The 18,825-nt window shown below is 30.1% G+C and overlaps 2 protein-coding genes and 1 long non-coding RNA gene across 4 annotated transcripts; 2 read left to right on the top strand and 1 right to left on the bottom strand.

Moving 5' to 3' along the window:
- Positions 1 to 8,497: 8,497 nt before the first annotated feature.
- LOC106347452 (40S ribosomal protein S11-3) lies at positions 8,498 to 9,785 on the top strand. Of its 2 annotated transcripts, XM_013786980.3 has the most exons (6): positions 8,498 to 8,631; positions 8,715 to 8,755; positions 8,846 to 8,946; positions 9,185 to 9,329; positions 9,411 to 9,500; positions 9,607 to 9,785. In XM_013786980.3, exons 1-6 carry the CDS (start codon positions 8,620 to 8,622, stop codon positions 9,695 to 9,697), a joined length of 480 nt encoding a protein of 159 aa, XP_013642434.1. In that variant the 5' UTR covers positions 8,498 to 8,619; the 3' UTR covers positions 9,698 to 9,785. The 2 variants fall into 2 exon arrangements, with proteins under 2 accessions (XP_013642434.1, XP_013642433.2); XM_013786979.3 differs by having other exon boundaries at positions 9,185 to 9,500.
- A 228-nt stretch (positions 9,786 to 10,013) lies between these two features.
- On the bottom strand, positions 10,014 to 12,078 carry LOC106351650 (transcription factor LAF1). Its single transcript, XM_013791420.3, has 3 exons — positions 11,791 to 12,078; positions 11,449 to 11,578; positions 10,014 to 10,589 (listed from the first exon to the last, which is right to left on the bottom strand). The coding sequence occupies exons 1-3, from the start codon at positions 11,939 to 11,941 to the stop codon at positions 10,094 to 10,096; spliced, it is 777 nt and encodes a 258-aa protein (XP_013646874.2). The 5' UTR covers positions 11,942 to 12,078; the 3' UTR covers positions 10,014 to 10,093.
- Positions 12,079 to 15,802: 3,724 nt separating this feature from the next.
- Positions 15,803 to 17,991, top strand: LOC106442709. Its single transcript, XR_001287896.3, has 6 exons — positions 15,803 to 16,176; positions 16,280 to 16,396; positions 16,494 to 16,674; positions 16,757 to 16,959; positions 17,060 to 17,174; positions 17,277 to 17,991. It is a non-coding gene; the product is annotated as an uncharacterized LOC106442709 (long non-coding RNA).
- The last annotated feature ends 834 nt before the right edge of the window (positions 17,992 to 18,825 follow it).

Raw genomic sequence — 18,825 nt, forward strand, 5'->3', positions numbered from 1 at the left:
GCCACGAGAAAAGGTTATAAGACCTAAACAGTCATACTAATCCTGAAATGTCAAAAGCCTACCAACCTTGTATTATCTACTTGATAAAGCTGTAATGACTTTACAAACTTTTGTGTTAAAAACCTCAAACAAATATCCAATAAGCTCAAAAAGAAATGAACAGAAAAAAAAACTCAAAAGAAACCAGAGAATCCAGTTCAATATTCCAAAACCTTGAAAACAGAATAGGAAAATCAATGCATAAAGAGAAATCATTCCAGAGCCACAACAATCGAATCCTCAAAAATATTAAAGATCTCGAGCTAATTTTACAATATGAGTGGTTTGTTTAGAAAACGTTTAACAAAGCCATATTTATAGTAATGAGAAATCGTGTCTGTAAATCTAGGGTTAAGATAGCTTTAGGAATATACGTATAGCATATTCCAAACTTGAAAGATATTGTGTATCAAAATATAGGTATACTTGCTATTCTCCATATATTGTGGATCTTAAAGATCTCGAGCTAATTCATATTTCAAACAATGTATTAATGATTTTGATAGTTACCAAAGTTTGAAAATATCTTAAATTATTATAAAAGAAGTATTCTTCGTTTCATAATAAAATAATTTATATATGACCAAGTAAATTTCGTAATAACATGAAACTTTAAATTCATTTTTGCTATGCTCAACATATTTTAAAAATGATATTTTTTTTGTAAATTATAACAATATATTTTTAAATGTAAAACTTTCGATGGGATTAGTTTAAATTATATATTTACGTATTATCAATATTCGTTAGATTTGGTTACCTTTAATTGTTATTAAAATATTATAAAATATAGAATATAGCAAAAAAATCCAGAAAAAATCGTGGCTTGCATTAAATCTAAAATGTCATAATTACCCTAATGAAAGAGTGTCAATGTTTAAAGAAAAGGGCAGGCTAAGGTAATTTTTAAAATAGGATCCTGCTTTAATAGTATAGAAGTAGCAGGTTATTGTGGTTGACGTAGATATATTAATAGCACATCACATAAAAAGGCAACGTCACAACATTATTTACTGCATACTTAGTTATTATGGATAGTAAAATGAATAGATAATATATAAAGTCTTTTAATAAAAAAGTATATTTCATATCACCGAAATAGTATATAATTGTAATCACATTCACAACCACTAAATACTAAACGTTATCCCAACTTTTAAATGCCAAGCCCCAAAAAACCTTAATCTAATGTTAACCTTAATCTTTCATAAACTAATCCAAATTTTGAAATTTCAGTAAGATGCATTACTATTCTACATGAGACATGTGAAATATAAAAAGTGAAAATGTAATTGCAATCTAAATATCATTTTAACATATTTCTCAAATGTTGATATGGTTATGCCTTCATGGAAGGTGGTAATACTTGCCCTAATGTCAACCCCAATCATACATAAACTAAACCCTATCGACTAATCACTAACCCTACATGGCAATATAAACCCAAATCCGATGTCAACCCTAATCTTCCATAAACTAAAGTCTAGCCACTAATCACTAAACACTACATGGATAAGACATAGGCTTTTTACTTAATTACCACAACCGCTAAATAATATACTCAAACTCCTACTCAGTAAATTTAAACCCTAGTCAGGAAACTATAAACCCACATACAATCTATAAATTGTTTTCTAATATTAAATCCATGAAGGTACATTTATTTGGTTTGAAAGGTTGCATATGGGCTATACCATATAGTCTAAGTACTATGATAAACCTTACCGGGAAAACCTACATATTAAAGCCGCTCACACCCGCAACTTACTATACCTAAACCTCTAAAAATTAATCGATTTATAACAATGATACAACAAGAAAATATAAACCCTCTTGTATCCTCGTAGCAAATCATATGTTGTTACTCGTAAACCATAAACCCAAATAGAATGGAACAAAGTAAATAACAAAGTACATATCGTTGAAATTATGAAATGTATATGATTGCATAAAAGAAGTTGATGCTGACCTCAACTATATCCCCTCACCTTCAAAATACTAAACCCTAAACTCTAATCACTAAACTCTAACCCAAATATAAACCAGAACCCCAAATAGAATGGAACAAAATAAATAACATAGTACATATTGGTGAAATTATGAAATGTCTAACCATACCCCTTCACCTTTTAAATACTAACCCCTAATTCGAATCAGTAAACCCTAACCCAAATATCAAAATATAAAAAATACATAATATTACGTAATATTAAATTATATTATGCAAATATTAAACTATACAATATAGATCATAGTACGATTTTTACAGGCATAAAAACATGTAACGATAGTTAAAACTTAAGAAAATTACAAACTATATTTCTTAACAAAATAGATCACTTTTTAGTAATCGTCAAATGGAATGAAACATGATAAAATAGTATAGTAATATTACATAAGTCTCAAATTAGAAAATAGTATTACATAGAATGTATGGGACCCCATCGCAATACTTCCTCGTAATGTTTCTACAATTCCAAATGGTCGTCCTCTAGTCAGTCTTGATCAGTTCAATTCAACAGAGGTTGAAATAGTTATTTACCCTTTTCCAGATAGCTAGTTCAAATCCAGTTTTGAACAATCAACTTGGCATTCCTAAATCGTCCATTAAAAATCTGAGACACCGAAAAAAGGTAAATGTGTTAACATGACTATCAATATACATCAATTCACTTTTACAAAGCTATTCCATTTACCAACTCAATCAGATGGAATGACTTAGAAATAGAATAGAAGAAACCATACTATGCAAAGAAAAAACCCCTAACTTGCGGTTACCATAGGTTAATAAACAGATTCTAACATGCAATTTCAGATTCATGAAATCGAATCGACCAAATCGAAACTTACATTAGGAATGCAAATCGGCGAAGATCGACTCAAATCCTGCAGGCCTGTTACTTTCTTGTCTCTTCTCTAGATTTTGAAAGCGTTGAGCCAGAAACTCAGACAACACAATCCTCTTCGCAAACGTCTTTCTTAGTTGAATTAGCACCGTGATTAAAGTCGGTGAAAACGCAGTCGAGAGAATCTGGGGTGGAACTACTCAATTTCTCCGATTGTTACCAATAGAAGTTATTGTGGAAAATGTGTGACTCTGAAAAAGACACGATTTATTTTTGCAGAATAATAATTATTAATTTAATATTTTAACTAGTAGGTTTTCCCGGTTTCGAACAGGGACAATACATCCATATTATATAAAAAGAAAGAGAAACAATGAAAAGTTAGGGCTTTTAGTTATGGGGTGAATTATAATATTTTTGATAGCCATACAATGCAATTTTCCTTTATTTAAAAGTATGGTAAAATAAAAGTTAAGTTACAATTTTAATTTGTTAACCAAAACTATTTTATATTTACGGATAATGGGTACAAAATTTTAAATTTTATATATGATTATCATCTAGTTACACTGTAACAACAATATACAAAATCCGGTTAAATATACAAATAAATAAATAAATATATATATATATATATGTATATATATATATATACAGTTAAATATTCCAATTTTGGTGATATGACTGAGGCCTGAGACTTTTATCTGAGATCCGGATTCGATCCGAAAAACCGGATATCCAAAGGAGCCGAATTCGGATCCGGATAGTAAAATGTTGGATCCGTCAAAGCCGGATCTAGATCCGGATATCTTAATTTTTAAGTCTGGATATCCGGATCCGTAAGGTTTATTAATAAATATTTTAAAATAGTAATATCAATATATAAAAATTAATTTTATTTAATATATTTTCATTTTTATAATAGTATATCTAAATTTTATGTAAATTTTGTAATATTATACATAGAAATAATTAAAGATATTATATATTTTTTATTTTTAAATTATTGTTAATATTATATATATATATATATATAATAATATTATTTTTTATTTATTTTAAGGATCCAAATCCGAAAATTACAACTTTTAGAAGGATATCCGACACCCGGATATCCGAGAATCATCGATCCGGATAAGGATAGTAAAATTATGGGATCCGGATACCTTAAAATTGCCCGAATGCCCGGTCCGTCCCAGGCCTAGACTGACCATGTCTATTGCCGCCAATTGAATTTCAGAAAGGAAAAACCCTAATGGAAGTGACAATAGTACGATATAAAATACATGCTTATTCCCTATATATTAATAGAGAAACATTTAAAAAGTTATAACATGTATTTTGTACTAATTAAAAAAGTGCACTGATGAGTTGTCACGTAATTAGAATGATAATTTTGCTTACGTGGCGGCTTGAGAATCAATTAAAAATTTTGTTAGTCCAAAATTAAATTGCTAGGAAATGTTATATTATATAGTATGTCCATTATGTACCATTCATTTATTAAATTGAAACTTATATATTCTCTCCTTAAATCAAACTTACGGAATTACCTAATGTGAATAAGATATATATGAGAATTAACGATTTTAAATAATAAAGATTTGCTAATAATTTTTATATTTTCTATCATTTTTTTTTTTTTTTTTGACATCAATAAAAAGAAAACAGACTCATATAGACTCTGTTAACCAAGAGGGTAGCTCTGCATCCATGTGAACGACGAACGACGGTTGGATTCTTGCACTGCGTGCTAGTTTGTCCGCCTATGTGTTCTGTGTTCTTGGTACATAGATGATCTCCGAGCTCTGAAATCCCGTGCTAAGGGTCTTGATATCTGTCAAGTAGTTTGCAAACGCTGGCCATTCTTCTGGTTCCGAAACCATCTTCACCAATTGAGAACAATCTGTTGCAAATGTGACCCGAAACTGCCGCAAATTCCGCATACATTCCATTGCCCAGATTAGTGATTCAAACTCTGCATGGAGAGGTGAAAGACTGGCTCTTGTGTTTCTTGCACCCATCAAACCGTCAAAACCTGGTAAGGTGCTATACCATCCTTGTCCCGATATTTTCTATCATTTTTAATTAGTTATTATTAAAATAAATTACACAATTTCATTAATCATATAATAAAAATTTAGATTTTTTTTGTATATGTTGCATTTTGAATTTTTCAGAACGAGTATAAATTACTAAAATTGTTAAAGTCTCACATAAGATTTTATGATCAAGGTTTAAGTGTTTTTATAATAAAATACAATTATTATAAAATCATATGAATAAATAATTTTCTTTTAATAGTGTTTATGCTAATATATATTTCATATCGTTTAAATTAAACTATACATCATGTGAAAATACATATTTATATTTTGATATATGCGTTGAACCTATATTGAAACGTTAATATTTTAATTTTGAAATCTTCATTGTTTTTCTAAAATTATTATAAATTATTGAAACCACTAAACATTCCACATTAAAAATAATCATTGGTGTAAACTTTCGTTACACAAATATGCAAATAATTATAAAATCCTATGAGTAGAAATCTCATTTAATAAATATACATATTAAAAGTATACTATATATCCATCTTAATATCTTTTAAATTTAATTATATATCATATACGATAGATAATATTGATTGTTTTGATTTTTTTTTAACGCTGATTTATTATGATATTACAATTATGATATGAGAAAGATTACATAGACGATTCGACAACCAACAATATTACCTGCCTTATGAGGACCTAAGCCTAATTGCATCACCTGATCCATCCTACGAAGATCCACGTCTGGCCAGATTTACTTGCACCATGTTGAAGATTGCTTGTACGCATTTCTTCTGTAGTCTGCATAATTGTTTAATAAATCGCTCTCTCCGGGACTTGAAACCTGGATTTCCTGTAATCTCCAAGAAATTGCATAATCTGGGATTCGAACCTCAAACTTGGGTGAAAAGTCTTTAAATCTTAACCAGTAAGCTAAAGTGCTTCCACAATTGTTTTGATTTATTTATCCAAAAATGAATGTGAATAAACAAGAGCGGTCTGCGTATGCCAATTTATTACATAATAGTAACTGATTTTTTAGTTATTTAATATAATTATTATTTTATTATTTCATAATATGCATAAAACATAAAATATGTAGTAAATATAAAATATTTATTTTGCACAAGGTGCGGATCTTAACCTAAGTATGTATTTGTTTAATAATTTTAAATCTTAAACATTTTCTAAATCTCAAACCAAAACAAAATAACGAAATGAGAATAAAATCAAAAATCAATATTTATATTGAGCAGTAACCAAAATGAAAAACAAAATGACAAAAAATGAGCAAAAAATATTGAAGATAGTTAGGATTGGCACGTGAACACGTAAACTTTTCATAACCATAATTAATTGTTAAATTGTTAAATCATGATATAAAACCGAACTGACATAGTTTCATTGTAATTAAATAGTAGAATTGAGATCATTCGGTCTAACCGTTAGGTTCTTATATGATAAGTGATTTTTTGACCTAAAATTTATTTAAAAATGAGATCAGCTCATGAGTAAAAAATTATGTAATTAATAAAAATAATTAAAAATTGTTCAAGGGTCAAAAATATTAATTCTATAAAGAATATACATTTTATTTTTTTACACGATATCAATACAATACTAAAAGGGGGATATAAGCCATGGAGAGGGTGTCCACGTAGGATAGGAAAATCAACCAATCAGAGAGCCCGAAATTGCCACGTCATCTCATTTATTCTTTCGTAAAAAAACAATGCGAATGAAAGGATCGAACCCGGGTTAGTATGACATAAATATATGGCAGTTACCACTAAGCCATTGAAACTTTCTTGGACACATATACAAGAACGACTAAGTATGTAATCATAAACTCTTATGTACATTTACAATAATATGAATTCAACTTTCAAGACTCCGATACTTTGTTTTGGAAAAAAAAAAGTAAGTGACTAAGCTAATATATTTTTTGAAAGTGTGAGAATGTTGACAAATATGAAAAATCATTGATTTTTGTTTTCGTGACAAAGTTAAGAATTTTGTAAAAGTAAATTTAACATATAAATTTTCGTGACAAATATGAAAAAGCATAGATTTTTGTACAATTTTGACAAAACAACTCAAAACATAGTTCTCTAATGTCTTAATAAAATATTATTTAAGGATGCAATAATTAAATATATCAATTCAATAAATTTTATAATTTATAGACAAAACAATAACAAATAATAATTTATCGATTTTTTTATAATTTATCGATTTTTTTTCATGAGAATCCAACTAAACAAGATAAAGAACAATTAGATTTACAAATATTTAATTACCATTTTATTCAATTTTGATTAATTTCAAATTGTAATAATGTATCTTTTTGAAGTTACAACAAATAATGTTATTTCTTTATTACACTAGCATTATATATAGATTCTATATACACAAATAAATATAATATAACAACATAAGCTTACTTTCCCCGGTTCATATGAAAACTTTTTAAGTTATCCACCAAAGAAAATTAATTAAATCAGTCAAATTGTTAGAATACAACAAATTAATATATAATTTTATTTTAAATTAAATTATTTAAAAGTGTATTTTTATTAAAAACAAAATAATAAATAAGTAAAACTGATTTGATGGTAATTTTTATGACATATATATATATATATCAATTCTATGAAAGAAATAGAAGCTTAATATGGAAAAAAAAATCTTAAATACAAAAAACTCTAAAAATTAACAAAAAAAAACTAATAAACTAAACTATGATATCACTTGAAAGCTTCTTAAACATATTAATAAAATATTTAAGCGATAATTAAAAAAAATTGATTTTTTTTCAGCCAAAAATTTATTATTAATTATCATCAGTTATTTCAAGATGTTTAAGAAATGATGGACAAAAAAATAGGATGGACATAAATAATATATGAACTATTAATAGTATTTTGTAAAACTGACTTAGATAACACATATGCACATCCATTTTCAAGTCTTTATGATTCCTAAATTCAATTTCTTCATAGGAGTTATTCCACAAAGAAATCGTATGAGATATTGTTTTGATATTCAGATTTGTTTCTTGACTGTTAAAAAGATTGATAACTGTAAAAATATATCCTTTGAATATGATATGTTTATAACCGAGTCCCCAACATGAGACAAATTTTTTTAAAAAGTAAATAATTTTATTTTTCTTATATTATATAATAAATATATATTATTTAGTGATAATAAAAATATAGTTATTCATCTATCACAAATATCTATGCAAATATGTGAATCAAGTACAACAATCAAACAACATAATGATTTCCACAAAGAAAATATATATATATATATATATATATATATGTTATGTTATGTAGTTTTATTTTATATTCTTTAAATAATATAATATAATATTATATATTATTTTTTTAGAATTGAAAAATGCATATAATATCTTGTTAAAAATCTAGTTTATTAATTAATTTCATATAAATGGCGTAGGTATTATAGTAGTTGGAAGACGAAAATGAGTTATAAAAATCCTAAGGCCGAAGATATTAAGGCCCAAATATAAGGGCCCAATAAAGTTGTGGAATGGAAGGGACGAACTTATTATATAAAGATTCTCGTACATTAGGGTTTTATCCTTCCCGAAGCTTTTGCCGTCGCTGCCTACATCCTTGCCTCAGAGCAGAACAGCAGCAGCCATGGCCGAACAGGTTATTTGATCTTCTTTCACTCTACATTCTTATACGCTTGGTGATGATTCTCATCATATCTCTCCTTTGTGTGTCATTTCCAGACTGAGAAAGCTTTCCTAAAGCAACCTAAGGTCTTCCTCAGGTAAATTTCCCAATCGATTTGATTTAAAAGTTGCAATCTTTTCCAATATATATATATATATATATATATATGATTGGTTTGTCTTATCAGCTCGAAGATATCTGGAAAGGGAAAGAGGCCTGGAAAGGGTGGAAACAGATTCGTGAAGAACATTGGTTTGGGCTTCAAGACTCCTCGTGAAGCCACTCAAGGTTTGTTTCTGATTCTCGTCGCATTTCTCTTTCATGTTCTTCAGATTCTTGTAACCCTAATTGGATCAGTCTGCTTTCTGTCTCTGTTTACTATAGATTTTTAAACTGTTTGATTAGGCACTGATTCTGATATGTAATTAAATTACTTTCGATTGTGTAAAGCTCTTATCTTTTTAATTAATCTTCTTAAGTAAAGTTAGGTTCTTTAGCGTGTGTATTTGTTTTTCTTACGGAACAGGAACATACATTGACAGCAAATGTCCCTTCACTGGAACTGTTTCGATTAGAGGACGTATCTTAGCCGGTACTTGCCACAGTGCCAAAATGCAGAGGACCATTATCGTCCGAAGGAACTACCTTCACTTTGTCAAGAAGTATCAGAGGTCTGTTCTTACATCAATTTACTTTTTTGTTCATATGACTTTGACTTTTACATCAATGTTCATACTCTTTTTCTTTGTCAGGTATGAGAAGAGGCATTCGAACATCCCTGCTCATGTCTCACCATGCTTCCGTGTCAAGGAAGGAGACCATGTCATCATTGGACAATGCAGGTTACGCTTCTGTTTTGGATCAACATAAATGTCTCTTTCAGTTCTGGTTTTTGAGCGGTTGATTTACTCTTTTTTTATTTTCTTATTGGTGTTGGTAAACTTTCAGGCCATTGTCCAAGACTGTGAGGTTCAATGTGTTGAAGGTGATACCAGCTGGTGCTTCTGCTTTCGCAAAGAAGGCTTTCACTGGCGCTTAAGAGTGTTTTTTTAATGTTACTTTATGTTTCTCGATAGAGCTGAACTCTGGTTATTACCCTTTTATTTTAAAGAGATTTTTACATTGAAGTTTCAGATTTTAATTTTTGATGCACTTATTTTATTTACTATTCTATAGTATTTTCTCCCCACTTCCGAGATTTCGTTTTTAATTGCTTGAGCTTATTTATCTTTCTCACTGTTTAAAATCGGTTAAGCCGATTGGTCCTTCCCGGTTTGATCCGAGTGGTGATGAATTTCAATAGAAAAGATCTTATTGAAGTCATTTACATCAAATTAGAATGTCAATAGTAAATACAGTAACTATGTACTCTTTTATTCGCTATTACGCCCGTAACTTAAACACTCGACTCTTCGCACCTCGGACATCTTCACATTTACATCGACCGTTGTTCACTTGCGAGAGCGTCGACCAAAAAGCTGTCTGAAAATGAAGTACAGAACTCAATCTCATCCCCCAGTAAAAAATCCGAGTTTGGTATGTAGTCAACCATAGAGTTGCTGTTTTCGTAAAGACGCTGGCCAAATGTTCCAGCCAGTCCTCTCTCTTCCGGTACAATATGGTCTTGAACATAACTATGTGTTTGAGGTAGTTGATCCATGACCAAACTGTGATCTAACCATTCGGAGAACACGACACTTGGCGAAAAGTTAGATAGTTTTGCACTAAATGATTCACCGACATTGATGAAGGAAGAAGACCTCCCGGTTGTACTTTCCAAGGTCTCAACTGAATTTGTGATTGAATGTGTTTGAGGAGTTCTTGTGCTTTCATGTTTTGTGGATGGTACACTCTTCTTCAGATAAGAATGCCAATAGTTTTTTATCTCGTTGTCGGTTCTTCCAGGTAAATATTTTGATATATGAGCCCATCTTGTAAACAAAATATAGATACAATAGTATACAAATTCATTTCAAAACTGCGAAAATACAATAACATTATTCAAAAAAGAAATATAAATATAAACATCAAATTTCAACTTACCCCAAGTAAGAAATAACCGTATAAATCATAAACCCTAACTCTGAAAATTCTTAATTGTAAAAATAGTATTATTTCTTTATTTGATTGTTTAAAGAGAAAAAGACTAGAATAGCACCAAATCAAGTTTTTGTTCCCAAAGTAGCACTCAAGGCTAAAAGTCACAAAAATAGGTTTCACTAAAGAGGTAATATACACTTATACCCATTGGGTTAATTAATCCAAACCTTAGGGTTTAGAGTTAAGGGGTGGGGTTTTGGAATTAGGGTTTAAAATTTTATAAAAAAATAAATACTAAAATAAAAAATAAAAATTTTAAAAACAGTTTCAAAAAGTATTTTTAAATTATAAAAAGAAAATTTGAAAAAAAAAATAAAAAAAAAATTTCAAAAAAAAATTTCAAAAAAAATTATAAAAATTTTGAATCTGAAAACATATAATCTGAAACTATAAAAAAAAATTATTTTTTTCATTTTTTTCATTTTTTTTTATTTTTATTTATTTATTTTTGTTTGTTATTTAATTTTAAACCAATGGTATTAGAGATATTTTAGCCTTTAATGAATGTCATTTTTGTGACTTTCTCTTTCTAGTGCTATTTTTGAGACATAAACTTCAAAAGGTGCTATTATTGACAATTGCCCTTGTTTAAACCTATTTCTTCATTTAGTTCTTATTTTCTTTCATATACATGTAACTTCGAATTGACTTTGAATGTAGAGTGGTTACTTCAAAAGTTGAATGACTTACTTGTTACCCAATATAGAATGGAGTGAGAGAAGTGTGGTTTCTTCTTCTTTAGTGAACGCACTCTTCTTAAGTCCAGGTCTTAAATAATTAACCCACCTTAGTCTACAACTCTTCCCATTCCGCTTCAATCCTAAGTTATGTAAAACCAATTAAATATTTTGTTTAAATCATGTCTTATTAAATTCAAAAATTACTTCTAAGCAAAATATTATTTATTTGTTGACAATATATCGAGATAACCGATCCTAGTAACTCTTCATTTTTTTTTGTTGTATAAAAAATCATCTAACTCTGAAAAGAATGATAACTCAATGACTATAATGTATATTAGTTAAGAATTACCAGCTTGAATAGGAATAGTGCTCCAGCATACATGGCCATATTTGAGCACATAACTCCTAAGCTTCTCGTCTTCTTCCGGTGACCATAATCCTTTCCGTTGCTTCTCCTTAGATTTCAATTTCCTGTTTGATGTCTCTGATTTACACACCATATTTTATAAGTTATTTAATTGAATATATGTATATATTAGCTATCAAAAAGAATCTGTATGTATTATATAGATATATACGTATATGATACTGAAAGGTATATAAAATATATGTAGATTGGAGATGACAATCTTTGACACGGATACGTGCTTCGAAGCGGGGGAAATATATAGGCAGCTTTGAGGATACGTTTCTTTTTAAGACAATAAAAAAAAAGAGTTATCTAAGTCATAATTATTTTTTGTTAATCATCTGATTCATTGTAGAACTATTCATATGATAGAGGGCTTGTTCAACACGAAAAGAAATATATATATATATATATATATATATATATTTCTGAAATCAAATATTTTATAGATGATATCTAGCATTTGAAACACCGCACCTAATTTTTATTAGGTGGAGCCAAACCCTTTGAATTCCAGTGTCATAAACGACAATGTATTGTAAATAAAATAAAATAAAATGTGTGTATACAAATTGTTGTTTCTGCCAAATCAGACAAACTTCATATACTTGTCTTTCTTTTGCCTGCCTTTTCAAATTACGTTAGGGTAGCTGGTGGGGTTATTTATTTGCTCTAATTAATTTTTCATATCCGAAAAATAAAATGCTTGCAATTGATTAATAACTTGATTAGCCTCTGGATTGTCTTTTGTTTAACTTATTGTTTGTTTTTCACGAAAAAATACTTATTGTTAATCATGAGACGACATGGCTTGTCTAATTTGAATGATACCATAACAAATGCTTATCTATATTGATTGTTACAGAAAGTATCTTTAGATGTTATCAAAAGTACCCGATATCATAGTAAGTATCAGTAGATGTACGTAATGGATTAACATATCTACAAGATAATTAGACGCGGATCCGATGATTAAGTGGTCTAGTGATTAAATCTATTGATTTTCATGAAATTGAGACTGTTTATAAAACGAGTCGCAACTAGTCGATCGTTTCTTAACATGCATTAGTTGACATTTCAGTAATTGACCAACACCATGCAGAGATCAATTAGAAAGGAAAAACCTATCTTATAACGCAGTTTCTCTACTCAAGTCTGGTAAAATTTGATAAGCGAGATATTTAACGAGCATTTCACGACACACTGGCAGCACATCCTTATATTTCTCTCATATCGGAACAAGACTCAACACGTTCTAAGATATTTGTTTTTATTTTACAATACGTGTTTTAGCCCATAGCGTATACCATCTGGAGGGAAAGGAACCACCACAGACATGGAAAAAATCCATCTACGACAATAAGATTGATCAAACACATTGATGACGGAGTTAGAAACAGGCTACAAGTCCAACCAACTAATGCAGTTGATATCCCTTATATATTAAAAGAGAAACATTGTAATAAATGCATTCACATTATAATAGGCACGTGGCAGCCTCACAATGATTTGATAATAAATATGCTAACGCGTTCACACTATAGTCATAAATGTGTTCACACTATGTACTTTGTGATTTTTTTAATATAAAACTCACATACATAGTTCCAATAAAACTCTGGATTTTTCGGTTCGAATAAAAATAGATAACGAATCAAAAGCCAAACTATATATATATTATTTTTATTGTTTACAGATAAAATTGAGCAAAATATTCATAAATTTTGATTCGATTTGTTATCCGTTTTGATTTGAACCAAAAAATCTTGATATTTGAAACTTTACGAAACAAATCAAATACTAAAATACAATATCCAAAAAGAAGCAAATCACTAATACCAATATTTTTAGGAACATATATCTAATTTGATATGTTATATGCATATATATACATATATGAAAAGAATTATATATATTATACTTTATATCAGTTTTACAATATAAATTTATTATATTAGGTACTAGAATTAAAAGGTTATATAATGTTTTATTTTTGTAATAAAATGTTATTATTAAATTATTTTTAAAATTTTATTTTATTTACGAATCAAATCGGATATTCTTTAAAATTCTAAAACATTTCGGATATCGGAGTCACCGAATATCTAGGTGGCTAAAGATCGAATTGACAAGAATGCTTCCAAATATCCAGATACTTGATATGTGTCCACCCCTTTTTACGAATATAATTTTATTTTCTTTTGATGAAAAAATGACTAATGTCAAGGTCTTTTTTTTTTAAATAAATTTTAATTTTATCTTTCATGTATTATTCTGAACAAAAATGTCATTTAATATTAATTAACAATATCTTTATATATTTTTCAACTATTTTTATATACTTTTTACATAAACATACATGTGCACCTTGATGTGAGCATCTTATAACTAAGTATTCACCACAGCTGAAGTATCTAATTTTTTTGAAAGTTGAAATATTTTTTCTTAATGTTTCTTTCACTACCGACCAAATTGTAGTAAAATGATTTGTCTTAATAATTTTTTTTTCTTTTTCTTAAACTATTATCTGTTTAAAAACTATAATATGAAACTATTGGTTCGACATGACAACTATCTAAACTTCATAATATGAAAATAAACATATAATATTAATTTTAGGTTTTTATCCGAAAAAACTAAAAAATCAAATGTTTTAACCGAATAAACTAAAATGAATATTAATTTAAAATAATAGTTATATTTTAGAAGATTAAAAACAAAAAAACGTAAAACCTAACCAATATCCAGATTAAACAGATTTATTGTCTTTTTTATTAAAAATAACGAAACTAATAATCACATTCCGCGCAAGGCGCGGGTTATTACCTAGTACATTCTTTATTTTAACATTCTTCTATATTTTGCATTGGATGTAAACCGAAAGCTTTGATTTGAGTAATTTTTAACATTCAATTCAATTAGAAAAGAACTTTGAACTACTCTTATTGGTTATGCACAGAAATATTCTAATTCAACTGTTTGCTGTATTATTTTTCTCAAGGATAGAGTTGAAGAAGACTTTGCAATCTTTAACTAACACATACTTGCCTTCCTCTATAAAAACTCTTGTAAGATATTAAAAACAAACATAATCTATTGGTGAACTGGCTTTTGTTTTTCTTCTTTATATTTCTTTTTTTTATTAAACTTCTTTATATTCCAGTTATAATATAGATACTTGTTTGAATTACAAAGTTATTAAATTAATAAAATATGGTTTGACAATGACGTTTAGTATAATAGCAATTTATATTAGTTTTGTTCTTGTGTCACCCATACAAACTCAAATTCAATAAGATCCGCGCATTTTATCGACCGGAAATAAATTATTGGTTTAACATTAACTTAAGCGACTTGATTTTTTTCTGTAACAATGGGGTGTGATTAGGTTAACAAGATGACATATATAATATGTGTATTTTGGTAACATATATTATGTATTTAGATTTTATTTTATTTACATGCACAGAGTCCCAATTTTATTAGTAAAAAATTTATTAAATTTGTTTATCTTGATGACAAAAATGTATTTAGCTTCGTCTTTGCTATACACAAGCTCTACACACACAAAGAGAAGCTAAAATGATGTAATATCGTGGCAATTTTATGATTGATAATCTATAATAATAATTTGGAGTTTTCTCCCACCTCAAGCAGCCACGTCCTCAAGGAGAGGGGTGCTTTTCTTGACACGTGTCAATTCGCTGTGGTATGTGTGTTTGTCACGCGTTTCTTTTTATTATAGATTTCTTACGCTCACGCGCGTTGCGTTTTGTTGCGTGAAGTGCTATGGACTCAACTTGGGTTTCGTCTATATTTTTATAAATTGAGCCCACCAGTCATTATTTATCGGAAGCCCTCTATTGGACATTTATAAAACGTGCAGGCCCAGATTGTGGTTTTGAAGCCCGTGACATAAGTTATTTTTTCTGATTCATTAAAGTTAGGGCAACAGTCAACTGTTCATTTGTCGTCTCCTGTTACCTTCGACCATCGCCTGTATGTAACGGAAGACTTAACGTTTTGCCTCCACTATCCCCAGATTTATTGTTAGCTGTTAATGATTACATTGAAGCTAAGCTCTGAATCAACTTCCCATCTTTCTAGCTTCCCTTCTTCTTCACCATTTCAAACACTATATATATAAGCCTGCAGAAGAAGTCTCCGGACAGCTTTATGTCTCGCTATTTCTCTTTCATAGCATACTATACTTTAGAGCGTAGACTAACCTAGCCAATCCCCCAAATAGGTATGTCTGAGTTGAGGTCTGGGAGATGTAAGGATTACTTCATGACCTGTGTCCTCGGTTTATAGGAAACAAGAAAGGTGGAGAAGGAATTACTTCTTTATTGCATCTGTGATTTCTTGAGTTAATTGTGAAATGTTTGTTTCCTTAAGCTTTATTAACTTTTTCCTTTTTCTGGCGCAGTCAATCTCCACCACTTTCAAACACCATCTCCGAGAAGTCACCAGAAGTAATCATTACTTAAAACTGACCATATCACCTGTCTCTATCCGCTTCACGCCTCAAACCATCTTCGTCCAGGTTACTGAAACCATTAACCATATCCCATCAGAGGTCTTCATGTTTCGTAACTATGAGCAACTGATGCTACTTGCTAATACCAACCCTCTTTTACCAGGTCCGTAACAAAAATATTGGTTGGATTGGATACATTTCTTAGACAAACAAACGCAATGCCGTTTGGTACAATTGTTGGTGAAGTTTTGGGCATCAAAACCACATACAACGAATCAACGATGAAACCGCAGACAATTCAAAGGATTATGATTAATGCATATCTCCTCCACTCTGTCCCACAGGTTAAATCTGAAACTTATCTCCTCCTCCATCAGTACATCATCTCTGTAAACTTGAATCCTTTTAAATATATTATGGTAACAGACTGTGGATTTCCTTTGCACTGGTTGATGCTTCACTTCCTGCTTATTGATACTACAAATGGTTGGTGCTTCACTTCTTGCTCGAAGTGCTCAAGAAGACAAGAATGCTTCAACGTGGATTCACATCGTTCACATGTTAAACTTGCCGTGTTTCAAAAAAAAAAAAAAAAAAACTTGCCATCAGAAAGCAGTTGGGGTCCTTAGGTGATCGATCCGACAACACATTTATAAGATATTTTGGTTGTCTATGTGAAGCAGTATTTACTAACCACGTTACGCATTGACCATGTCGTTCCTTTTGCAGGTACCTTATCCAGTTCTCAGTCTCTGATGGAGCTGAAACAACTGTCTTTGTGGCATTTGATAGAGAGATGACAAAGCTAACCAATGCACGTGCGGTAGACATTGGCCAACTAATTGTAAGTTGTAACACCAACGACAACCACAATGAAATCATGGCAAAATTCTTTTAGTAGACAAACTCCATTGAATACGTGAAGTCATCTTCCTGCATGATCCAGGTGTTGGGAAGCCAGAGCTAATAACCATCCCACAGTTAGTCAAAGACTTGGTTGGCATCACTTTCAGTTTTCAGGAGAAGCTTTCACCGTTTAACTCGCCTCCAAGCATCAGTCCTTAACCATATCACGGATTTGTTACCGCAACCAGCGTTCACTACTACCAAACTTTGCAGAAAATGCAAGTCTAACCAAGCTAAATATGTTCTCTCCTTATGGTTATATAGATTGTTCTGGTGTTGTATGGTTCATGCCGAGGGGGTGATAAGAACAATCCGGGAGATCATGGAGCTAGGGCTGTTTCATCTAAGACGTCCATATGTGTCCAAAGTTGCCCCTGGTATGGTACCTCAGCTGGGATAGGTTCTTGTGGAGATATAGAAGGAGCAACATCCTCAAAAAACTGTCATGCCTGATGAATCTGTGAGTGGTGCCATTCACAACTATCGACTCTGCTGATCTTTCGGAGGAAGGGGGCAACGGCAAGAAGCCACGCAATGCTTAGCTTTCTAGCTCAGGGAGTTGGGAAACCCAAATGCTCACAGAAGCTCACATCCATAGGATTTTAGTTTACTTTTGCGCTACAATAAATTTGTTTAGGATTTCGGTGATATCTTGAATCATGACATCTCTGTTTTTTATCTTCTCATTTTCTTAGCTTTCATACTACGTGACTTATTGGGCCCCACTCCTTTTTAATAAAATTCCACTTCTCATGTTTCTCAGCATCAATTTTTGAATATGATAAGAGCTAAAATCTTTCTTTTTGAAAACCTCTCCCCTTTTCTTACGAGGTTGACACTACTTTTCATTTACAAAACAATCATCAGCCCACTAAGGTTAATTGTAAGAAAGAGTCAGTAATGAGGTTTACTGATGATCCACCCGATAACAAGGAGGTTTTAAATTAAAAACATGTTGGATAAAAAAACATAAGGAACCTTTTTTTTTTGAACACAAACATAAGGAACCTTACATGACAAATTATCTAAGGAAATGTAGCTAATATTAACGATCATAGGACTGAAATATATTCAGTGGTAATAGAATTTCATAAATCCTTGACCGGCTCCCTTAAAAACACTGTCTGAGCATCTAAATCGATTATCCAAAAGGCAGGGTCAGTAGCTACTATGTTCTTTCAACTGGCCTGCTGTAGTATCTCTGTTTAATCTAGCTCGACAAACCAGAAAACACTTGCAAGAAAAAAAGAAGAAGGAAGAAACAATCACACGTACTAGCAGGTGAGTTGTTATGATTATATTTGTAACTATATGAAAGATTTAATTTCCCTTTCAAATTCTTTATAATTATATTTGTAACTATATGTTCATACAGATTTAATTAGAAAATTTTGAGTTCCTAATAAATATCAGTGTTAGTGTTTTTTTCAACTCAAACCACCAAAAGTTAGTATTACAATTTGATCTTACAATAAAACATATTATATTAATTATTTTGAGTATAAAATAAATTTATATTTTATAAAATTAAAATATATTTTAACATAAAATAATTTTAGTGTAAATTCACCCGCCCGTAGGGCGGGCCA

The sequence above is a fragment of the Brassica napus genome, chromosome A6 (genome assembly GCF_020379485.1).
Source record: "Brassica napus cultivar Da-Ae chromosome A6, Da-Ae, whole genome shotgun sequence".
NCBI classification, from domain to species: Eukaryota; Viridiplantae; Streptophyta; class Magnoliopsida; order Brassicales; family Brassicaceae; genus Brassica; species Brassica napus.